This window comes from Rhipicephalus microplus, chromosome 5 (genome assembly GCF_043290135.1).
Source record: "Rhipicephalus microplus isolate Deutch F79 chromosome 5, USDA_Rmic, whole genome shotgun sequence".
Classification (NCBI taxonomy): domain Eukaryota; kingdom Metazoa; phylum Arthropoda; class Arachnida; order Ixodida; family Ixodidae; genus Rhipicephalus; species Rhipicephalus microplus.
This window is the reverse complement of record NC_134704.1, coordinates 114952129-114975572: the sequence shown is the minus strand read 5'-3', so window position 1 is coordinate 114975572 and position 23444 is coordinate 114952129. Positions and strand designations below refer to the sequence as shown.

At 48.2% G+C, this 23444-nt stretch overlaps 1 protein-coding gene across 1 annotated transcript; it reads left to right on the top strand.

Moving 5' to 3' along the window:
- Positions 1 to 267: 267 nt before the first annotated feature.
- LOC119185843 (complement inhibitor CirpT4) lies at positions 268 to 23416 on the top strand. The gene is made up of 3 exons (XM_037434706.2): positions 268 to 399; positions 1437 to 1548; positions 23204 to 23416. The coding sequence occupies exons 1-3, from the start codon at positions 294 to 296 to the stop codon at positions 23292 to 23294; spliced, it is 309 nt and encodes a 102-aa protein (XP_037290603.2). The 5' UTR covers positions 268 to 293; the 3' UTR covers positions 23295 to 23416.
- The last annotated feature ends 28 nt before the right edge of the window (positions 23417 to 23444 follow it).

The following is a 23444-nucleotide window of genomic DNA, read 5'->3' as shown; positions in this document are numbered from 1 at the left end:
GCAGTATGTTCTCAAAATTATACCTGAAAAAGAAACAGCATAAAGCACAACAGTTTAAAGTTGCAGCTGTGTTGTTTGTCGTGACTGAAAGCTCCCGAATGTCTACGTAATTTAGCTGTGGTTGAGCAGACACTCTTTTGAAGGCGTCACGAGGAATGGGTTCGCAGAAATGGTCCGTAGCATACTTCCTATGTGTTCAAAACAATTCCTGAATAAAACGAGAACAGCTGCCTTTCCTTTTCCCGTATTAACGCAGACAAGGTGAAGTAGAACGCGCGAACACGCCGGTGATTATGTCTTCCTTACACAAGTGTCTGCTGATTACGACGGCTGTTCTTTGCACGAGATGTGGGATATCTAACGCCTACATGCAGCGGGCAGCAGTAGAAATCAAGAATGGTACGTGTGCGTTCTGTTGACTTAGGTAACACTTGTTGATGATATGCGAGATTTAACGTTCAAAAACTGCCATAAGAATATGAGAGACGTCGTAGAGTAGGGCTCCGAAAATTTCTTCAACGTGCGCCTCATTCTGAGCACATGGGCCTACAGCATTTGCGCCTCCATCGGAGGTGACACTAGTACACCTAAGCTAAAAAAGCTACCTCGGTGTGCTACCTTTTCATTGATTACGTGTCACTGACAGTAGAAGCTGTTGGTAAACCACAAGCAATATAGTTGAATGTGGAGTATAGCTTAAGTGTAACAGCCACTAATATAATATGCACCCGGCTTCAAGGTTACTTCTACTAGATTCTACATCCCCGGCTACACCGAATGTCGTGCTGTTTTCATTTGAGCGAACGAATCTCACCAGGCCGGTGCTTGAAATATAGCTTAGTATTACTCATTTCTTTAAGTAGCTCAATACATGTTGCTATGGTACTGCACTTACTATGAAGCGCGACTGGGAGCGAAGGTTGCCGTACGAAGAGGCTGTGATGGACAGGCACATTTCATCAAAAGTTGGCTTTCTAAGTAAATCACCATGTTGTAGACTATCACCTTACACGAGCCTGTTTTATGAACTGCCTCGTTTGCTGTGATGTTCTGTTGCTGAAAACGGGCATGGCTTTTTTTTTTCAGTGAGACAGCAGAGGAGATCTATTTTTCAATCCTTACAACTTTCACATTAGGATTACGCAGAGCAGCAATAGTCAAGGTGGTGTGAATCGGGGCCTTCTGTCATGCCTCTTTACACGATTAATTTTTATGCGCCAGCCGCATGCCACTATTGAACCTCCAGCAGCCGATGTGAGTGACGTAATCAATAACGTAACAGAAAGCTTTCAGTGGGCTTTTTCTTCGCAAAAACAAAAAAAATTCAAAAAAAGTTTTTTGAACAACAAAAGCTAGCTAGAAATAAAATTTCTCCTTGGAAAATAGAAGTTTCATTCTGACACAATCTAGAGCGTGTTCTTTTTTTATTGTTTTAGGTCATTGCACATTTCAGGGAAGAGCTATTCGAGTGAACCAGTCTATCAGCCTTCAAGATCCTTGTGAAGAATGGACATGTGATCAGGAATCTAATTCTGTGTCTATAACTGGGTGAGTAATAAAAAGTATCATCGTCACTAGCAGAAACTGTCGCTTTTTTTATTCCCCTTGAAGTGCTGAGGCATTATAAAAATTTCTTGTAAATCATTTTGCATCAACTCAGTCGCTAATATGCCCGTAAAAGCCTAGGTCTCTTTTGTTCTGTTTTGCTTTCAACATCTTTCTACCCGCCAACTTAAGTTGCCTGAATGTTTTCCTGATAAATTTGATAAATAATATCTATCAACGCTTTGATAATAACTTCCAATTATATTGTAAAACTTATTGCGAACAGCAGCTGTTCTAGTCAACGTAAATAGAACGACGTTGACTCGGGGGCCCTCTTTCAGCGTTCTGAACTAATACGAGAAATGTGTTTGAAGAAGATGTTAGCGCTGCGCAAAAATGCGAATCAGTGAATGAAATATATATTGCAAAAAATAGTATAATGCAATTAGTGCAAGAGAGGAGTGGGAGGGTTGGTATGACTTGGTATGGTATGGTATGGTAGGGTTTGGTTTGGTATGGCGTAACACGACTGTATGACGAGCATAAGTGACGAGTTTATAACATGAAAGACAAAACATGTCGGTCATGAATGTCGTGATTTACAATTTATGGTTTTGCTGCTTTCATGATGGTTTCGTTCCCATGACATATTGCAAAACTGTCATGGTATGACATAGCTACAAGGTTAACATAAGTGACAGACCCTAGAATGGAAAACAGCAAATGCAAGCCATTTAAGTATTGACTACACGGAACGCTCAAGGTGCGCTCACGGTCATTTCGCTAGCTTCACATATATTACATTTGGTATTACGTAACGTGAATAAACGACGAAAGTAATTGACCCATCCAAACATGATAATCACAGGGAGCGACTACTAACCTACGCTTGCTTCCCCCTCTCCTCTATAATATAGGCAGTATTCTCTGCGGCTTCACACGAAGCCGATGCAGCCAGCATTTGATAGCGATCATCTTAATTGAAACAAAAACAAAACCACCTGCTCGTGCTGCGCACACGTTCACTGACCACTCCTTATATATAGGCACTCGATCTTGACCTCCAAATGACTGCCGGTGGGAGACTTCTCCTGTTTTGATTTGCCGCCCTTCTGTAAGCGTCTCACGAAATGATCCTGGGATGAAACTTGGAATTTTTTTTCCGCAAATCACGCGGTTAACGAATGCGCTCATGCACATTCGCTTGTTTTGTTTTGTTTTGTTTCCGTTCATCACGAAATTCTTAGATTTCCCTTGCTCACCCAAAAAGGTGGTCGTTGCTGCTGATGTCGTAATCTCTGCTTTTTCGGTCGCGCGTGGTGTCTATTTTGTGCAACTCCGTCCCTCATTCAACGGCCCTTTTTATGCCGTCGCAAGAATGTACTCATCGCTGGAATCTTGTCGTCTCGTATGCCATCATAACGCTTGCCGATGGTTCTAGTGCCATGTACGTGTGCAATTCATTTTTTTGTCCTGCTACCTTTTTGCATGGCGAATATATTGGGTGTCTTGACGGTTCTTTCTTTTCGATGCCCCTTTCGATATGACACCGATGTCCGTCGATGCTGTCACGGCTGCCACCTCACCCTCACAATCTGACGAGAACGTTCTGTTGTGCAGGGTAGACACCAGGCTTACGCAAGACCAGTGCAATCAGCTCGTTCAACTACTTGACCATTTCCGCGCCTCCTTCGACCACGCACAACCTCCCTTGGGACGCACGTCAGTTGTCGCTCACCATACCGACACCGGTCATCATAATCCGCTTCGTCAGCGCCCCTACCGCGTCTCACAGGCTGAGCGTGACGTCATCACTCAACCCGTCGACGAGATGCTGCAACGTGGTGTTATTCAACACTCACACAGTCCTCGGGCTTCGCCAGTGGTCCTCGTGCGAAAAAAGGATGGCTCTATTAGATTTTGCGTGGATTATCAGTGACTAAACAAGATCCCACGCAAGGATGTCTATCCCCTGCCACGCATTGATGACACCTCAGATTGTCTTCAAGGCGCGGAGTTTTACCCCTTCTGTGGATCTCCACTCTTGATATTGGCAAGTGGCAATGACCGAACCAGACCGTCCAAAAACGGCGTTTGTGACCCCTGACGGCTCATATGAATTTAATGTAATGCCCTTCGGTCTTTGCAATGCGGCTGCGGCTTTCGAAAGGATGATGGGCAGTGTCCTTAGGGGACTTAAATCGCACATCTGCCTTTGCTATTTGGATGGCATAGTTGTATTCTCTGCAAGTTTTGAAACTCTTCTTTCCCGTCTGGAACAACTTCTTCAGTGCCTTACGGCAGCCCGGTTGCAACCGAACTTCAAGAAATGTCATTTTGGTGCCCGCAAACTCGCTATTCTTGGCTACGTCATCTCAAAAGAACGGATATCAGCAGACCCTGCCAAACTGTGTGCTGTTGCCGAGTACCTCAAGTCTACTACCTAAAGGAGCTCCGTAGCTTCGTGGGCTTCTGCTCGTATTTTCGGCGTTTCATCCGCAATTTGCCTCTATAATTGGCCCCCTGACTCAGATTCTTTCCAGTAGCGTGGACCTCTCCAGCTGGAATTTTTATTGCGATGACGCATTCACGACGCTGCGCCGGCTACTCACGTCTCCGCCAGTTCTCCGCCACTTCAATCCAAACGAACCTATTGAAATTCACAAGGATGCTGGCGGTGTCGGCCTCGCTGCCATTCTCGCTCAACGCGTGGATGGCTGCGGCGAGCACGTTGTCGCCTATGCCAGCCGCACCCTAACGAGGGCAGTGTTCAACAATTTCGGCACGGAAAAGGAGTGCTTGGCAACATTTGGGCTATACGAAAATTTCGTGCCTGCCTTTACGGACGCCACTTTGATGTTGTCACAGATCACCATGCTTTATGCTGGCTAGTGTCAATGAAAGACCCTGCTGGTCACCACGCTCGTTGGGCTTTACGCCTTCAGGAATACGACAACCGTGTTATTTATCGCTCAGGACGCAGACATTCAGACGCCGATGCCCTATCCCGTTCTCCGCTGCCTCCTGACTGCCTGATTACCAACTGCCACCTGTGGTTCGTCATCGTTGAGCATCACCGACATGCCATCCGAGCAGCGCAAGGATCCCTGGATCGATTCTCTGCTCGACGTCCTCTCTCGCAGTTCATCACAATCGACTTCAAGCTCACTCTCTCGTCAAGCAAGCCACTTTGCTGTTCGTGAAAGCTTGTTGTATCGCCGCACTCACCTCACGGATGGCCGTAGGTGGCTCCTTGTCATCCCCCGTCATTTTCGCTCAGACATTTGTGCTGCCTTTCACGATGACCCCCAGTGTGGCCACGCTGGAGCATTCAAGACTTACTCTTGCCTTCGTCTAAGATACTACTGGCGCAGTAGGTATCGGCACATTTGCCAGTACGTTCGGTCATGTGCCACGTGTCAACGCTGAAAGACGCCTTTTCACAGCACTGCTGGCCCTTTGCAACCCTTAAACTGCCCAGCGAGACCATTCGACCACGTCGGAGTTGATACTTATGGTCCTTTACCCAACACTCTTCGAGGCGACCGGTGGATTGTTGTCGCCATCGATCATTTGACACGCTACGCCGAAACATCTGCGCTGCCTGCTACCACTGCGAAAGATGTTACTTCCTTTTTTCTTCACCATCTGATTTCGCGACACGGTGCACCTCGTGAATTACTGAGTGACTGTGGACGCGTGTTTCTCTCAAACGCCGTCGACGAGCTGCTCAAGGAATGTCGCACTGTCCATCGTAAAACCTCGGCCTACCATCCTCAAACCAATGACATGACAGAAAGGTATAATCGTACCCTTGGAGATATGTTTGCCATGTACGTGTCTGACAACCACACTAGTTGGGACTAAGTGCTCCTTTTTGTCACGTACGTGTACAACTCTGCGCCACAAACAACCACTGGCTTTTCTCCATTCTTCCTTCTGTACGGACGTGAGCCATCATGCTCCATGGATACCATTCTCCCTACAGACCTGATGCTTCCGAAGCAGCATCTGTTTCCGAAGGAGCTGCTTATGCCGAAGAGCGTCGTTAACTCGCTCGCTCGTTTACCGCGCAAGAACAATGACGCCAGAAAACTGACCGCAATGCCTCTGCGTATAGTGTCCACTACAAACCAGGAATGTTGGTTTGGCTCTGGGTCCCGTCTACCCCTCCCGATCTCTCCCAAAGCTTTCGTCGAATTATCATGGCTTTACTATGTGGTGCGACAAACATCTCCTGTCAACTATGAAGTTGAATCCATTGATCCTCCTTCGGACGAACGCTGCTATGGGCGTGAAACAGTTCATGTATCACGCCTCAAACTGTGCTATTACTTTCCTGTCGTGTCATTTCCTTAGGTCGCCAGGTTGGCTCCTTTCTGTGCGGGGAGTAATTGTACCGGAGCATAATGGCGCCAGCTCTGTGCCAGCGGGAAAGAAAGAGTTGGCGACCATGTACTTACTGGTTTCCTGCCTGAACTAGGTTGTTGTGGCTAACGCATCGTGAATAATAACAAAAGTTTATACGTGATTTCGATCGTCGCATTATATATATATATATATATATATATATATATATATATATATATATATATATATATATATATATATATATATATATATATGCTCTTCTTCTTAAGAAAAGGGCGACCCACTAGAAGGCGCTGAAGAGGACGACCCACTGTTCAAAGGCTTTACCACAACTACCCCGGGTACGAAAAGGGAGCCGCCTGGCGACCTAGCAGCTGGTTACAATGAGCGGGTCATGGTAGGCCTTGAGGCGCTTCAAGTTAACAATGTCGCGTCCTCGACGACGCATGTCCGAAGATTGTTCGATGGGTTCAATCAAGTAGTTGACTGGGGAAGTGCATTTCACGACACGGTAGGGGCCTTCGTATTTGGGCAATAGTTTTGAAGAAAGGCCAGTTGCAGTAGTAGGGATCGAGAGCCAGACGAGCGCTCCAGGGAGGAACGTGGGCGCAGTAGTGCTGGCGTCAGCGCGAATGCTTTTTTGCCGCTCTTGATCATGCGCAGTAAAGGTCTTTGCAAGCTCTCGACACTCTTCAGCAAGCTTGACTGTAGCAGAAATAGGTGCCCACTCAGACGGATCTGGCCTGTACGGAAGTATCGTGTCGATGGTGTGTGACGGGTGCCTTCCATATAATAAAAAGAAAGGTGAAAAGCCAGTAGTGCTCTGAGGGGCGGTATTATATGCGTAGGTGACGAAGGGTAGAATGGAATCCCAATTTGTGTGATCAGCGGCGACGTACTTGGAGAGCATGTCGCCGAGCGTACGGTTGAAGCGTTCTGTGAGGCCATTTGTCTGCGGGTGGTAAGCAGCAGTTTTGCGGTGAACAACGTTGCACTCTTTGAGAATGGCTTCAACGACTTCAGACAGGAAGACACGGCCTCGGTCACTGAGCAGTTCCTGGGGTGGGCCGTGTCGCAGAATGAATCGTTGGAGCAGAAAGGAGGCCACATCGCTCGCTGTAGCCGCCGGAAGAGCGGCCGTTTCGGCGTATCGCGTGAGGTGGTCCACAGCAACAATGGCCCAGCGGTTACCAGCCGACGTTAGTGGAAGTGGCCCATACAAATCGATGCCAATGCGCCCAAACGGCCTGGCAGGACAAGGTAGAGGTTGCAGACCTACCGGCGACAGGTGCGTTGAAGTTTTGCGGCGCTGACATTCTATGCAGGAGCGAACGAATTTCTGCACGTAGCGGTACATGCCGCGCCAAAAGTACCGTTGGCGAATGCGGTGGTATGTCTTCGATACCCCGGAGTGCGCACACTGCGGATCAGAATGAAAGAATTCGCATATGTCAGAGCGCAGACTGCGAGGTATGACTAGTAGCCACTGGCGGCCGTCACCGTTGTAATTGCGTCGATGGAGGAGGTCGTCGCGAACGGCGAAATGGTGGGCTTGACGACGCAACGCGCGAGTGGATGGAGTGGATGGATCAGTCAGCAAGTCAATAAGTGAGGCAATCCATTGATCCTTGCGCTGTTCAGTAGCAATGGCATGAATGCTAATCGAAGAAATGGCAAGGTGAGACACTGAGTTGTTGGCATTGTCGTCAGGCAAGGGAGAGCGCGACAGGGCGTCGGCGTCAGCATGTTGCCTTCCATTGCGGTACAGCACGCGGATGTCATATTCTTGCAGGCGAAGTGCCCACCGGGCGAGACGGCCTGAGGGATCTTTCAATGACGACAACCAGCATAGTGCGTGGTGGTCGGTAACGACATCAAATGGGCGACCATACAAATAAGGTCGGAACTTTGCAAGGGCCCAGACGATTGCCAAACATTCTTTCTCGGTGACTGTGTAATTAGTCTCGGCTTTAGTAAGCGTACGGCTCGCGTACGCCACGACATATTCCGGGAACCCTGGTTTGCGCTGCGCAAGGACAGCGCCGAGGCCGACACCACTGGCATCTGTGTGTACCTCTGTAGGGGCCTTAGGGTCGTAGTGGCGGAGTATGGGAGGCGACGTCAACAAACGACGAAGTGTTCTGAAAGCGTCGTCGCACTGTGAGGACCACGAATGGAGAGGCCCGTTACTTCCGAGAAGCTTCGTCAGCGGCGATATGATAGTCGCGAAGTTTCGAATGAAGCGCCGAAAGTAGGAACACAGTCCTACGAAACTGCGCAGTTCCTTCACGGATGTCGGCTTGGGGAACTCGGTCACGGCCCGAAGCTTGGCTGGATCAGGGAGAATTCCGTCCTTGGACACGACGTAGCCGAGTATTGTCAGCTGCCGAGCTGCAAATTGGCACTTCTTTAGGTTCAGTTGCAGACTGGCGTTGCTCAGACGCGTTAAAACATGCCGAAGGCGTTGAAGGTGCGTCGAGAAGTCAGGAGCGAAAACGACGACGTCATCGAGGTAGCACAGGCACGTGTGCCATTTCAGGTCACGCAGAACTGTATCCATCATGCGCTCAAAGGTGGCGGGCGCATTGCACAGCCCAAACGGCATAACGTTGAACTCGTAGAGGCCATCGGGGGTGACAAAAGCGGTCTTCGGTCGAGCGTCCTCAGCCATAGGTACTTGCCAGTACCCTGAGCGCAAATCGAGGGATGAAAAGAATTCTGCTCCTTGCAGGCTGTCAATCGCGTCATCTACCCGCGGTAGTGGATACACGTCCTTACGAGTGATCTTGTTGAGGCGTCGGTAGTCCACACAGAACCGCACAGAACCGTCCTTCTTCGTGACGAGAACGACAGGAGATGCCCAGGGGCTGCTAGAGGGGCGAATAACATCGCGGCGAAGCATGTCGTCGACTTGCTCGTTGATTACACGGCGTTCTGTGGGAGATACGCGATATGGACGTTGCCGCAGCGGTGGCTGTGCGCCTGTGTCGATGCGATGCGTAACGGTGGATGTGCGGCCGAGAGAAGGTTGAGCGACATCGAAAGAACAGCGGAATTCTTCCAACAGGCCCAAAAGCTGGGAACGCTGGTCCTGCGTAAGGTCGTCGGGTATGCAGGGACCGAATATATCATCGGATGATGAAGCAGATGTCGAAACAGCACCAAGCGTACAGGAACTTGAGCAGTGCATGTCATCGGGTTGATCCATAACTTGCGCGTCTTCGATGGGTTCCACGCTGCCGAGACATTCTCCTCGCACCAACGTAACGCTGTACGGAGATGAGTTCACAACAAAAATAGTGGTGCTGCCGTGAGTGAGTTGCCCGCAAAGCGGCGTGGTCACTTTGCGCAGTAATCGGCTAAGTTTTTCGTCCATCACGGATACGGCGGCTCCAGTATCTACAAGGGCACATGCACGAACGCCATCCACAAGCACGTCTATCACGTTCGACGGGCTTTCCTGAGGGCTTCCGCAGTTCGACAGCGTCGCAGCCCTTGCCTCGTGGACTGCGACGACTAGTTTTCCTGGTCGCCTGCGAGTGGACGTGGCCGCATCGGCGACAGTGAGCGACGTCGTGGAGATGGTGAACGGCGGGTAGACGGAACGGGGCGGGACGACGGTGACATAGGCGGCGGTTGGTCATAAAAGCGGCTTGACTGGCTGGGAGAGTTGGAGGCGACCTGCGGTTGCTGCACACGATTGCAATATCGTGCTACATGACCAACGCAACCGCAAGCAAAGCAGATGGGGCGATTGTCAGCAGTGCGCCATTGGTTTGCGGGTCGCATCCATGTCGCAGAACGCGATTGGCGAGCCGGCTGCTGATATGAGTGCATGGTAGGCGGCACTCGGGGCACGTGGGTGACGCCGGCGTATGTAGGCGAGACAGGTTCTCCAAAGGCCTGGGGCCTCGCGACGGGTTCGGTGTAATTTAGGGGAACAGCGACAGAAATCGGTGGGGGCGGCCTGGCGACAACTTGGGCGTAGCTGAGTGGCACCGATGCAGGAGGCGGCTGGTGGTATTCAGGGACGACCTCCGCGATTTCCTGCTGAATGGCTCGGCGGAGCGGAGGTAGAAGTGTACTGGATGGCTGTTGAGCATGTTGTGGGGAAGCAAAAGCCAGTAGAGAGACCAGGCGGGCAACTTCCTCACGCACGAACGACTTGATTTCGGCGAGCAAGGTTGCGTGGTCAGGAACTGCTGACAAGGCCGAGAGATCAGCATCACGTGGTGGCGGGCGACGGGTCATCAAGCGCTGCCGCCGCAGCTCGTCGTAACTTTGGCATAACATGATGACTTCTGCCACAGTGCGGGGGTTCTTTGCCAGGAGCATGGTGAAGGCATCGTCGGCGATGCCTTTTAGAACATGCGTGATTTTGTCAGCCTCTGACATGTTCAGGTCGACTTTCTTGCACAAGTCAAGGATGTCCTCAATATAACTTGTGAAGGACTCGCCGGTCTGCTGGGCTCGTTCACGTAAACGCTGTTCAGCTTGCAGCTTACGAACGGCCGGGCGGCCGAACACGTCGACGACAGCGGTTTTAAAAGCGGACCATGTCGGGAAATCAGATGCGTGGTTGTTGTACCACATGCCGGCCACACCCGCGAGATAGAAAAACAGGTTGCCGAGTTTACCTGCCTCGTCCCAATGGTTGGGGACGCTCACGCGTTCGTACATGGCCAGCCAGTCCTCGACGTCGGTGCCATCCGCTCCGGTGAAGACAGGAGGGTCGCGGATGCGGGGGACACCGGGACATGGCGTCGGCGTAGGAGGAAGCGTTTGCTGGGCGGCGTCTTGGTACATGGTTAGAGGCACGGTACGGGATCGAAGCTCCAAGGGCATCGAATGCTGACCGAAGGTGTTTGAAGGGCACAGCACTCTCAGCACCTCCACCAAATTGTTAAGCGGTTTATTGGCGGACACTCAGCGATGATTCACGACAGCGACAGTCAATTCGGGGATCGACTCTCTGCACGAGCTGCTCTTCTTCTTAAGAAAAGGGCGACCCACTAGAAGGCGCTGAAGAGGACGACCCACTGTTCAAAGGCTTTACCACAATATCTATATATATATATATATATATTGTCGCGAGAGGAAACGATAGGCAGGAACTCGAAGTGGAGGACTGTTTACTCAGCCACAGCTGCCATTCACTTCTTCGCTCTCGAACACAGCGTGGCATTACCCTCTCTGCAAAGAAAAAAAAGAAGAAGCATCGCATGAATACCACGGCTCCGAAAAACAACTAAAGGTAGTCAGAAATGTCTGTGTCTTTTGAAAAGAAAAAGGACGAGATGAAAAATAAAGAAGCAAGAAAGTAATGCACAATTGTCTTGAAGGCTATTGCCACATCACAAAGTTCTTGACTTGCAGTCAACGCGAGTAGTACGCCTTAATCCTGGAGACGTGAACCACATCCGAGGAGCGTGGTCTGCGAGAACGGTGTGACGTGTCTGCTGGGTCAACTTCGTAGTTTAATTCGCCGAGGCGATGAAGAACTCGGTAGGGTCCGAAGTACCGACATAACAATTTTTCTGAACATCCCCGTTGACGTATAGGAGTCCAAACCCAGACTAGTTCACCGGGTTCGTATATTACTGCTCTGTGGTGAGTGTTGTATCGGCGAGCATCTGGATTTTGCCGTGATAAAATGCGAAAGCGCGCCAGCTGCCGGGCGTCTTCGGCACGCTGAACAAATACATCTGCGTCCGAGGTAATCGTGTCCGGCAGAGTTGGTTGCAGCATGGTGTCAAGCATTGTGGTGACGTCGCGGCCGTAAACCAGACGAAAAGGAGCAAAGCCGGTTGTTTGCTGCAAAGTAGTATTGTAGGCAAATGTTATATACGGGAGGATTTCATCCCAGTTCTTCTGATCCTTGGCGGCATACATCGAAAGAATATCTGCAATCGTTTTGTTAAGGCGTTTGGTTAACCCGTTAGTCTGCGGGTGGTACGCAGCTGCTGTTCGCTGCATCGTGCCGCTAAGCAACAGGATCTGTCGAAGCAACTGTGCCGTAAAAGCAGTACCACGATCTGCGATGACGACAGCGGGAGCACCGTGGCGGAGAACGATGTTCTTGATGAAAAAGTCAGCCACCTCGGAAGCAGTTGTTCGCTGGGCGGCTTGTGTTTCGCAGTATCTGGTCAAGTAGTCGGTGGCAACCACAATCCAGCGGTTACCAGCCGTAGACTTCAAAAATGGGCCAAGTAAATTTATCCCGACCTTTTCAAAAGGTGCGTGAGGGGTCGCAAAGGCTGAAGCAGACCGGCTTGTTTCGTCGTCGGAGTTTTGCGGCGCTGACAGGCTGTGCATGTCTTGACGTACTGCCGGACGGTTTTCGTAAGTTTCCGCCAGTAGTATTTGTCTTTGATCCGCGCCAGAGTACGCGCGAAGCCAAGATTCCCTGACGATTGCTCGTCGTGACAAGCACGCAAAATATCATCGCGGAGAGCAGCGGGAACGACGAGGAGGTAAACAGTTTTCGTTGAATGAAAGTTGCCCTTGTAGAGGATGCCTTGGCGTAGACAGAAAAATGACAAATCACGCACGAATTGACGGGGGCTTTGTGGGCGCCGTCCCTCAAGGTATTCGATCAGTGGTTGTAATTCTAAGACTTCGCGTTGCTGCTCAGCCACGTTTAATGATGCGAGAATGGCAAGGCGGCGGAAGTCTTCATCATTGTCTTCATCAGTGACCTCGACGGGTGCGCGAGAAAGACAGTCAGCGTCGGTGTGTTTCTGGCCAGACTTGTAAACCATCGTTATATCGAATTCTTGTAACCGAAGGCTCCATCTTGCGAGACGGCCCGAAGGATCTTTCAGATTCGCTAGCCAGCAGAGAGAGTGGTGGTCACTGACGATTCGGAAGGGGCGTCCGTACAATCAGGGCCTGAATTTTGTTATGGCCCATACAACCGCCAGATATTCTTTTTCAGTCGTCGAGTAGTTCTTCTCCGCAGATGACAACGTGCGGCTAGCGTAGGCGATGACGCGTTCCACGCCATCTTGATATTGCACGAGAATAGCTCCCAGGCCAAGGTTGCTCGCGTCAGTGCGGACTTCTGTGTCTGCTTCGGTGTCGAAGTGACATAGGATCGGTGGCGTTGGTAGGCGTTGTTGAAGGTCGCGGAAAGCGCCGAATTGTTTGGGGCCCCAGACGAAGGCGACGTCATCCTTGACGAGTTGTTGTAGAGGGTCGGCGTTTTTCTAAATGTTTGGCACGAAGCGGCGGTAATAAGCACAAAGTCCCAGAAAGCGGTGTGCATCATGCTTTGTTTTCGGTATAGGGAACAGAGCAACTGCCATAGCCTTGTCAGGATCGGGGCGAACACCACTGCTGCTGACAATGTGGCCAAGGAATTTCAGTTCCTCATATCCAAACTAACACGTTTCCGGTTTCAGAGAGAGGCCGGCACTGCGAATAGGCAGAAGAACCGCCTCAAGCCACTCAGTGTGCTGTTCAAAAGTCGTAGAAAAAACGACTACGTCGTCTAAATACACTAAACAAGAGTACCACTTCAAGCCACATAAAACTGTGTCCATCATTCGTTGGAACGTGGGTGGAGCGGAGCACAGGCCAAAAGGGAGAACTTTAAATTCATAGAGACCATCCGGTTTAATACACGCTGTTTTTTCTCAGTCCCGTTCATCTACTTCAATCTGCCAATATCCGCTACGGAAATCCATGGAAGAGAAGTAATGGGTGTGTCGCAGGCGATCCAAGGAGTCATCAGTACGAGTAAGAGGATATACGTCTTTTTTCGTTATCTTGTTCAGTTTGCGGTAGTCGAGGCAGAATCGTAATGAACCATCTTTATTTTCAACCAGAACAACTGGTGACGCCCAAGGACTAGTCGATGGTTGAATTACGTCGTCGTCGAGCATTTGTTTCACTTGATGACGGATAGCATCTTGCTCCTTCTGCGACACGCGGTAAGCATGTTGGCGCATGGGTTGCACGTTGGGCTCAGTGATAATTCTGTGCTTCATTAGAGGAGTCTGCCGGACTTTCGAAGTAGTGCAAAAGATTTGTTTCAATTTTAGTATATGTACTTTGGAAGTAGTGGCAAAACAGTCTCTAAAGGATAAGAGGAGACGGAGGAGCCTTGCCTTCTTGGGTTCTTCCAACTCGCGATTGACGTTGAGGTGACTAGTCACGTCAGTATCGCAGCTGTTCTCAGTCGAGATCGTTGTAATCAAAGGGAAGGCGTCCAAATTATGCAATGCCTCCAAGTAAGCTATGGTTGTGCGTTTCGCAAAATGCCTGTGTTCACCACCGAAGTTCGTAACTAAAACCATAGTCTGGTCATTTCGCAGTTGAACGACACTTCGAGCAATGGCTACTTCCCGATCAAGCAATGACGTCAGGTTACTTTCGGCAATGCCCGTAATCGACTGCTCCCGTGGACATTCAACAAGCACGAAGATACTACTGCGAGGTGGCAACGTGACGCAATCATTGACAACGCGTAAGGCCACGCCACGATGTTCGTTCTCGATGTCGGAATCTGGAGAAACACAGTTAACAAAACTGACGAAGAAATCACGCAGAATAATTATCGCTCTATACTCTTGCAAAAAATCCATGCCCAAAATGACCGGCCGAGAGCAATTGGGCAGTACAAGGAATGATGCTACAAAAGCTGACGCACAAATCTCAAGCCTGGCGGTGCACCTTCCTATAGGGGATACGAGGTGTCCTCCAGCGGTGATTAGCTGAGGGCCGTCCCACGTTGTCAGCGCCTTGTGTAGACGGGTGGCCAATAAAGCACTCATCACCGAGTAATCAGCTCCCGTGTTGACAAGCGCAGTCACCGGATAACAGTCGACGTAAACGGTAATGGCAGCCGACGTTCTGTTGGCGGTTTCACAAACAGGCTTTAACGGCACGTCGTAAGGCAGCGGACCTCACCTCCGGCGGTCGCCGTTTTCAGTTTCCCCGGCGTGGCTTGCGCCACTGACACCAGGTGACCCAAAGGCGGGTCTGGCGCGGTGCGTTCATGTGGACGGACGGGGTGATGGTGACCGTGACTGTCGTCGCGGCGGGACAAGAGCGTGATGACTACCTTCCAAGTAATCCGCAATTTCTTGTGGGCGCTCACCATAGCATGGACAACGTGCATCTGGGGGGAATCCGCGTAGGCCTATTCGTCGGTAGTAACAGTCGCGGTACATGTGTCCAACTTCGCCACAATCTTAGCACAAAGGACGATTGTCGGGTGCACGCCAGACGGTGGACTTCCGCGGGCCAGGATGAAAATCGGCCTGAGAAGGCAGGCGATGAGTTGGACTTGGAAAGCGTCTGGAGGTCCCAGTAGGTTGATAAGCAAAATGTGCCGTCGACGGCGTAGAGGCGCGTAGGGCATCCACGTAGGAAAGCATGGGAGCTTCGACTTGCGATGGTGGTGAGGAGTGAACGAACTGCCTGATTCCGTTATGAACGACGTCCGTAAGGGCAGCGCTATTGGTAGGGGACGCTGCATGAAATTTCCGAAGTTCTTCGCGTACAACTTGCCGTACGAGTTCTGTGAGGACCTCCCTGTTATCACCTCCTGGTACAAGCGAGCACGCAGCGGACATGGCTGTCTGACGCTCATACTGCGACACCCGCTGCCGAAGCATGTGCTCCATAACTTTGTCCTCACGTATAAACTCGGACACAGTCGTAGAAGGGTTGCGCACAAGACCCGCGAAAAGTTTCTTCTTTAGGCCTCGCATTAGCAGGCGCACTTTCTTGTCTTCTGGCATGTGGGGGTCAGCCCGTCAAAACAATCGCGACTATTCTTCGACAAACATGGCGACGCTAGTTCGGCATTTGAAATCGCGAAGAAAGTGCCTGCTCCGCTCTCTCTTTTCGTTCGGGGTTACTGAACGCCTTGCGAAGCTGCCGATAGAATTCCTGCCAACTTGTGAATGAAGTTTCGTGGTTCTCATACCCCACTCTTGCCGCGTCTAAGAGAGAGATATACACGAACTTCTACTTACGGCGATTGTCCCAGTCGTTGATGGCAGCGACCCGGTCGAAATGGTCAAGCCAGTCTTCGACATCCTCACTGGCATCACCATGGAATGGGTTGGGTGTGCGAGGCGTGTTGATGACACAGAGTACGCTAGCGAGTGGGTCATGCTCGGTTTATGTTGCGGATGTACATTGTCCTCATGGAACTTGCCAAGGGGCCGTACTGTGGTGGTAGTCTTTGAAGGCGGCGGCGGCTTCGATAGATGTCAGCAGACCCTGGTGCACTGGCGGTGGTTGCTTCTGGTTCAGGACCAGCAGGCATAAGACGTTGCAGTACAGTACCCAGCACGTTCAGTACCAGCACGATCCGGCCACCAGGGGGCCCGGGTTGGTTGAGCGGCTTCACAACAGCTCAGCATTCAAACCTCAAATCTCCGTCAAAACTGTGAGTAATAATCTAAATTTCCTCGCATGGTTTTATGAAGCTTCGGAGCACTTCGAGGAGCACGGTTTAGCCACCCAAAAGAGTTACAACTTGAGAAATTAACGACTCATACTTCGGGTAGGCCTAACAACAGCAGTCACTGGCTCCACTTCGATCAAATCAGGAATTCCGCAAGAAAAGCTACTACGCACCTGGAAAACCACCCTTGACTCTTCTTGGGACGTTCCGGAGCCTCACCGCTAACATCTTATCTTGAATCTGCGGGAAAAAATGGTTTTTCTTCACCGAAAATCAACTGTGAGTAACACGTGTATCCGCCCTATGGGGGCTGCCATGTTGACAGGGGACTTTAGCACCTGCCCCCTCGTGCTCAAAGATTGAATGAAAATGCAAAAGATCACAACAAATATTGGTAACATTATTAAATCACGCAGAAAGGAGGATTTCGGGCTCTGAGCTCAATCTTACCAGTTTCTGACCGGCGAAAACAAACCCACAAGCAATTTTTCCCACTTTATGACCATATGGGGGCTGCCATCTTGTGTGGGACCAAGCCACTTTGAGGACAACGAGTCATATCTCGGCTTTTACACACCCCAGGACGACAAATCAGGTCTCAATTGAGTCGTTAAAATCCGGAGATAGCCGTAAAAAAAACCGCGAGCGCCAATTCAATGAGAGCGTCAAAAGAGACCTATTTAAAAGACACACTCAGTGTTGCCGGACTGCTGTCACTGCTTGAGCGGGGTTTGGCGAAACAGCTTCCACAGCAAATTAAGCCCACCGGAACTGCTCCTCCACCTCTTAGCCAATAAGCACAGATTATTCCAACTGCGGGAGCGGGAGCGGCCGCGTCAGAAGCACGGGTAAGTGAGCTCTGCACATATTTACCTATAACATATCTACCTATCACTTTAGCAATTTTGGTCCTAAGAGGGTCAGAGTGGTGTCTATTTGTTTGTGAAGATACAAGGGGTTTAACCGCTACAAATACTGCTATTACAAACGAAAATTTTAAATTTTAGGAATGGAAATCTGTGAGAATCTGTGAAAACAACAACAGTCGGACCACGTGCCCGGTGCCGCGCATTTCCCAACCGGAAAAAAAATCCCGTGTTGATGGAACTACAATAAGAGGCCTGAGGTGCCGTCTCACCGGTAACCACCGCCGGGAACGCACTCCCTCACCAGAGAAGGATTGGCCACCCTGGTGCAGTATCTGGCCACTACCTCCCACATGGATACACCAAATAACTCACGGCCCTCAGTCCTCAGCAGCTGCGAAGCAACTGACTACGGCGGCGGTCAGATCTGCAATGCAGCAGAGGGTGCTAAAAATCTCTGGACTACAGGCCGCCATTGGAACCTGAGCTTGGCAACGTTTAACGCTAGAACCTTATCTAGTGAGGGAAGTCTAGCTGTACTATTCCAAGAGCTAGAGGGTGTTAAATGGGATATAATAGGGCTCAGTGAGGTTAGGAGGACAGATGAGGCCTATACGGTGCTACAGAATGGGCACGTCCTTTGCTATCGGGGCTTGGCAGACAGAAGAGAACTGGGAGTGGGGTTCCTAATTCACAGAAACATAGCTGGCAACATAGAGAAATATTATAGCATTATTGAAAGGTTGGTAGGTATTGTAATTAAACTGAATAAAAGATACAAGATGAAGGTAGTACAGGCTTAGGCGCCTACATCCAGCCATGATGACGCTTGAGTTGACAGCTTCTATGAAGACGTGCAATCGGCAATGAGTAAGGTAAAAACACAGTATACTATAGTGATGGGCGACATTAACGCAAAGGTAGGGAAGAAGCAGGCTGGAGACCAGGCAGTAGGAGATTATGGCATCGGCACTAGAAACGCCAGAAGAGAGCTACTAGTAGAATTCGCAGAACGCAATAATTTGCGTATTTTGAATACCTTCTACCGAAAACGAGAAAACCGCAAGTGGACATGGAAGAGCTCTAATGGCGAATATAAGAACGAAATAGACTTTATAATGACCGCACACCCAGGAATCGTGCAGGATGTGGAAGTGGTTGGCAAGGTACGATGCAGTGACCATAGAATGGTACGGTCTCGAATTCGCCTAGACTTGAAGAAGGAACGACAGAAACTGATACGCAAGAAGCCAATCAACGAGCTAGCACTGAGAGAGAAAGTACAGGACTTCAGAGTGTCGCTGGAGAACAGGTACTCGGCTCTTAGTGAGGAAACCAACCTTAGCGTAGATACAATGAATGATAATCTGACGAGTATCATTACGGAGTGTGCAGTGAAAGTTGGAGGCAGGGTAGTTAGACAGGACACTGGCAAGCTTTCCCAGGAAACGAAGAACCTAATTAAGAAGCGTCAAACCATGAAAGTGTCAAGTACAACAGACGAAACAAAACTGGCAGAACTTTCGAAGTTGATTAATAGACGTAAAGTATGCGATGTAAGAAGGCATAACATGGAGAGAATTGAACACGCTCTGAAAAACGGAGGAAGCTTCAAAGCAGTGAAGAGGAAACTTGGGATAGGCAAAAGTAGGATGTATGCACTAAGGGACAAAGAAGGCAAAATAACTACCAATATGGATAGGATAGTTAAAATAGCGGAGGAGTTTTACAAAGATCTGTACAGTAGCCGAGACAACCACGACCTTAATACTATAAGAATTAGCAGTAACCCAGACGACACCCCACCAGTAATGATAGAAGAAGTCAGAAAAGCTTTGGAGAGCATGCAAAGAGGCAAAGCTGCTGGTGAGGATCAGGTAACATCAGATCTGCTGAAAGATGGAGGACAGATTGTGTTAGAAAAACTAGCCACCCTGTTTACGAGATGTCTCTTGAGGGGAAGAGTGCCAGAGTGTTGGAAGAACGCTAACATCATCTTAATACATAAGAAAGGAGATGACAAGGACTTGAAGAATTACAGGCCGATCAGCTTGGTCTCTGTAGTGTACAAGCTATTTACAAAGATAATTGCTAACAGAGTAAAGAAAACATTAGAATTCAATCAACCAAAGGAACAAGCAGGATTTCGAACAGGCTACTCAACAATTGACACCATTCATACTATCAATCAGGTAATAGAGAAATGCTCAGAGTATAACCAACCACTATACATAGCCTTCATAGATTACGAGAAGGCGTTTGATTCAATAGAAATATCAGCCGTCATGCAGACACTGCGGAATCAGGGCGTAGATGAAGTATATATAAACATTCTAGAAGAAATCTACAGGGGATCAACTGCTACCATAGTGCTTCATAAAGAAAGCAACACAATACCAATCAAGAAGGGTGCAAGGCAGGGGGACACAATCTCCCCAATGGTATTTACCGCGTGCTTACGGGATGTTTTCAGAAGCCTAGAGTGGGAACAGTTAGGGATAAGAGTTATTGGAGAATACCTTAGTAACCTGCGCTTCACCGATGACATTGCATTGCTGAGTAACTCAGGGGACGAATCGCAACTCATGATTACGGAGTTAGACAAGGAGAGCAGAAAGGTGGGTCTTAAAATTAATCTGCAGAAAACGAAAGTAATGTACTACAACATCGGAAAGGAGCAGCGCTTCGAGATAGGTAATAGTGCACTTGAAGTTGTAAAAGTCTATGTCTACTTAGGGCAGGTAATAACCGCAGAGCCTAACCACGAGATTGAAGTAACTAGAAGAATAAGAATGGGGTGGAGCACATTCGGCAAGCACTCTAAAATTATGACAGGTAGATTGCCATTATCCCTTAAAAGGAAGGTATATAACAGCTGTATCTTTCCGGTACTTAGCTACGGAGCAGAAACCTGGAGACTCACAAAGAGGGTTCAGCTTAAATTGAGGACGACGCAGCGAGCATTGGAAAGAAAAATGGTAGGTGTCCCCTTGAGAGACCAGAAAAGAGCGTAGTGGATTAGGGGACAAACGGGGGTTAAAGATATCATAGTTGAAATAAAGAAGAGGAAATGCACATGGGCCGGGCATGTAGCGCGTTGACAGGATAACCGCTGGTCATTAAGAGTAATTAACTGGATTCCCAGAGAAGGACAGCGGGTTAGGGGGAGACAGAAGGTTAGGTGGGCACATGAAATTAAGAAGTTTGCGGGTATAAATTGGCAGCAGCAAGCACAGGACCGGGTTAACTGGCGGAACATGGGAGGGGCCTTTGTCCTGCAGTGGACGTAGCCAGGGTATGTGATGACCCAGCACGTCCACCAGTCTGTCGCGAGAGGAAACGATAGGCAGGAACTTGGAGTGGAGGACTGTTTACTCAGCCACAGCTGCCATTCACTTCTTCGCTCTCGTCTTCTGCCACCAACACAGCGTGGCAATATATATATATATATATATATATATATATATATATATATATATATATATATATATATATATATATATATATATATATATATATATATATATATGTTTGTACGTATAAACCAATAAATAAAGGAGCGCAGTTACGACAATCTGCTTTTTTTCACTTATTTGCGTTTGGGTCGTCGTGGCAAGGCCTTCGTAAAAATTTTCCACAGCCGAAACACAAGCAAGAAGAAAATATCCAGTTTTAGTAAGAGTGTTTCTTGTATTTCTTGTCTCCTGAAATATCTATCTATCTATCTATCTATCTATCTATCTATCTATCTATCTATCTATCTATCTATCTATCTATCTATCTATCTATCTATCTATCTATCTATCTATCTATCTATCTATCTATCTAATCTATCTATCTATCTATCTATCTATCTATCTATCTATCTATCTATCTATCTATCTATCTATCTATCTATCTATCTATCTATCTATCTATCTAATCTATCTATCTATCTATCTATCTATCTATCTATCTATCTATCTATCTATCTATCTATCTATCTATCTATCTATCTATATTGTGGTGAAGCCTTCGAACAGTGGGTCGTCCTCTCCAGCACCTTTCATAGTGGGTCACCCTTTTAGCAACAAGAAGAGCAGGTCGTGCAGAGTGTCGGTACCCGCATTGACTGTCGCTGTCAAGCATCATCGACAAGTGCCGGGCAATAAACGTCTCAACAATTTGATGGAGGAGCTTGCAAGGACCTTTACAGCGCATGATCAAGAGCGGCAAAAAGGCATTCGCGCTGACACCAGCACTACTGCGCCCACGTTCCACCCTGGAGCGCTCGTCTGGCTCTCGATCCCTACCACTTCAACTGGCCTATCTTCAAAACTATTGCCCAAATACGAAGGCCCTTACCGTGTCGTCGAACGCACTTCCCCTGTAAATTACTTGATCGAACCCATCAAACCATCTTCAGACATGCGCCGTCGAGGGCGCGACATTGTCAACGTGGTGCGCCTCAAAGCCTACCACGACCCGCTCATAGTAACCAGCTGTTAGGTCGCCCGGCGGCTCCCTCTTCGTACCCGGGGTAGTTGTGGCGAAGCCTTCGAACAGTGGGTCGTCCTCTCCAGCGCCTTCTATAGTGGGTCGCCCTTTGAGCAAGAAGAAGAGCAGCTCGTGCAGAGAGTCGGTACCCGCATTGACTGTCGCTGTCAAGCATCATCGACAAGTGCCGGCCAATAAACGTCTCAACAATATATATATATATATATATATATATATATATATATATATATATATATATATATATATATATATATATATATATATATATATATATGTATTATTTTCAAATGAGTGTTCCAATTCTTGAGGAGACGAAATAGGCGCAGCAAAGGAGTACCTGGAGAGCGTATGTTCATTGAAACCTTGAAAAAATGGATAGGACTCGTCAACAGTTCCCAGGCCACTACCTTACGTATTTCTTGGGCAGCGTTGTGAGGCAACTTTTAACCCTCCTCCACCCAGTAAATTTCGCCTTTCACTAAATAAACATTTGCTCGAACTCTAATAGTTTGTAGAAGTGAACGCAATCACAGCTGAATCACAGCTAGACGACCTTTGCAGCGTTTTAATTTTGTTCTTTCTTGAAACAGCAATGTTCCACTTGGCATCTAAAAGAAACATTGCGTTTATCTGTGAGTAAAAGACGTCATTCGAAGTTGTGACCCAATCTGTCTTTTGGTTTATTTTTTTGTGTAATCTCTTTTTGTCATGTAATACCTCAACAATAGCATTTAAAAGAAAGATGCATGATTGTCATGAGGATGGTGAATATAATTAGCGCTTACGTAACGGCTTACTAAAGTTGATATGGTTGACAGCACTGATTGCTTGACAATCTTGTGTGCCTGCAAATTACACCGTCTTGCGTACGATTAATCAAAATATAGTGTGTGTAGGAGGCAAAATGTTTCATAAAGTTGATCTCACTTTAATAACGCAGAACAATATTAGTTTAACCTAGTTTTTTTTATTATGAAGGTAAGTGCTGTACCAAACGCTAGGTGGTGACTCAAGAAACAGGTAATAATGGAAGCATGTCTGACCTAAAACTAAGCGTTCTTTCGCGATAGATCACGTCCGTAGGTATGTAGTAGATGTTTGCGCACAATCAAATGTATAGATGTGGCCTCACTTATGTTCGTGTCTGTTATCACATGAGTGCTGTGGCGGAGTGAATGTACATAGAACCTATGCTTTTAAGTTTTTACATATTCTCAGTTAAAAGAAAACAAAGTCACACTCACGTTCAACGTGGATGAATATCCAAGTGTAAGTTATCGCCAACCTTGTCATTAGACTTGGTTCTTCTATCGTCACGTTGTTTGCGCTCATACAATTACGGTAAAACAACCGATTTACCACGTTATTTATTCGATTCAATTAAATGCTTAGCACGCTTCATAATGTATGACGTACATATTGTAGAAAGAATTAACTTTCCGTTGCTTTATATCATCCAGCGCACTTTTTTTACCATCACGTGTGTTTGCTTTTTTTATAGATGTTCTCCAATGGCAGCAGGAAGAGGCTGCCAGCTGGTGGGCGGTAAAGGAGACTATCCGGATTGTTGCCCTCAGATGCTGTGCTACTGAACATAAAGCTATATGATTTCTAGATATGGTTGAGGTTCCCATATTCTACTCAACTGTGTACCTCAAAGCAGGTTACTGTACATGGTGATTGGAAGGCCGAATAAAAATATTGAAAAAAGCTATGCAAGGAAATATTCCACGTATCATTGA

Excerpts from the sequence above, each read along its gene's own strand:
- LOC119185843 (XM_037434706.2), top strand. The coding sequence starts at position 294 with ATGTCTTCCTTACACAAGTGTCTGCTGATTACGACGGCTGTTCTTTGC. Across the intron at positions 400-1,436 it reads AGCAGTAGAAATCAAGAATG|GTCATTGCACATTTCAGGGA; the intron begins GTACGTGTGCGT and ends TTATTGTTTTAG. Across the intron at positions 1,549-23,203 it reads AATTCTGTGTCTATAACTGG|ATGTTCTCCAATGGCAGCAG; the intron begins GTGAGTAATAAA and ends CTTTTTTTATAG.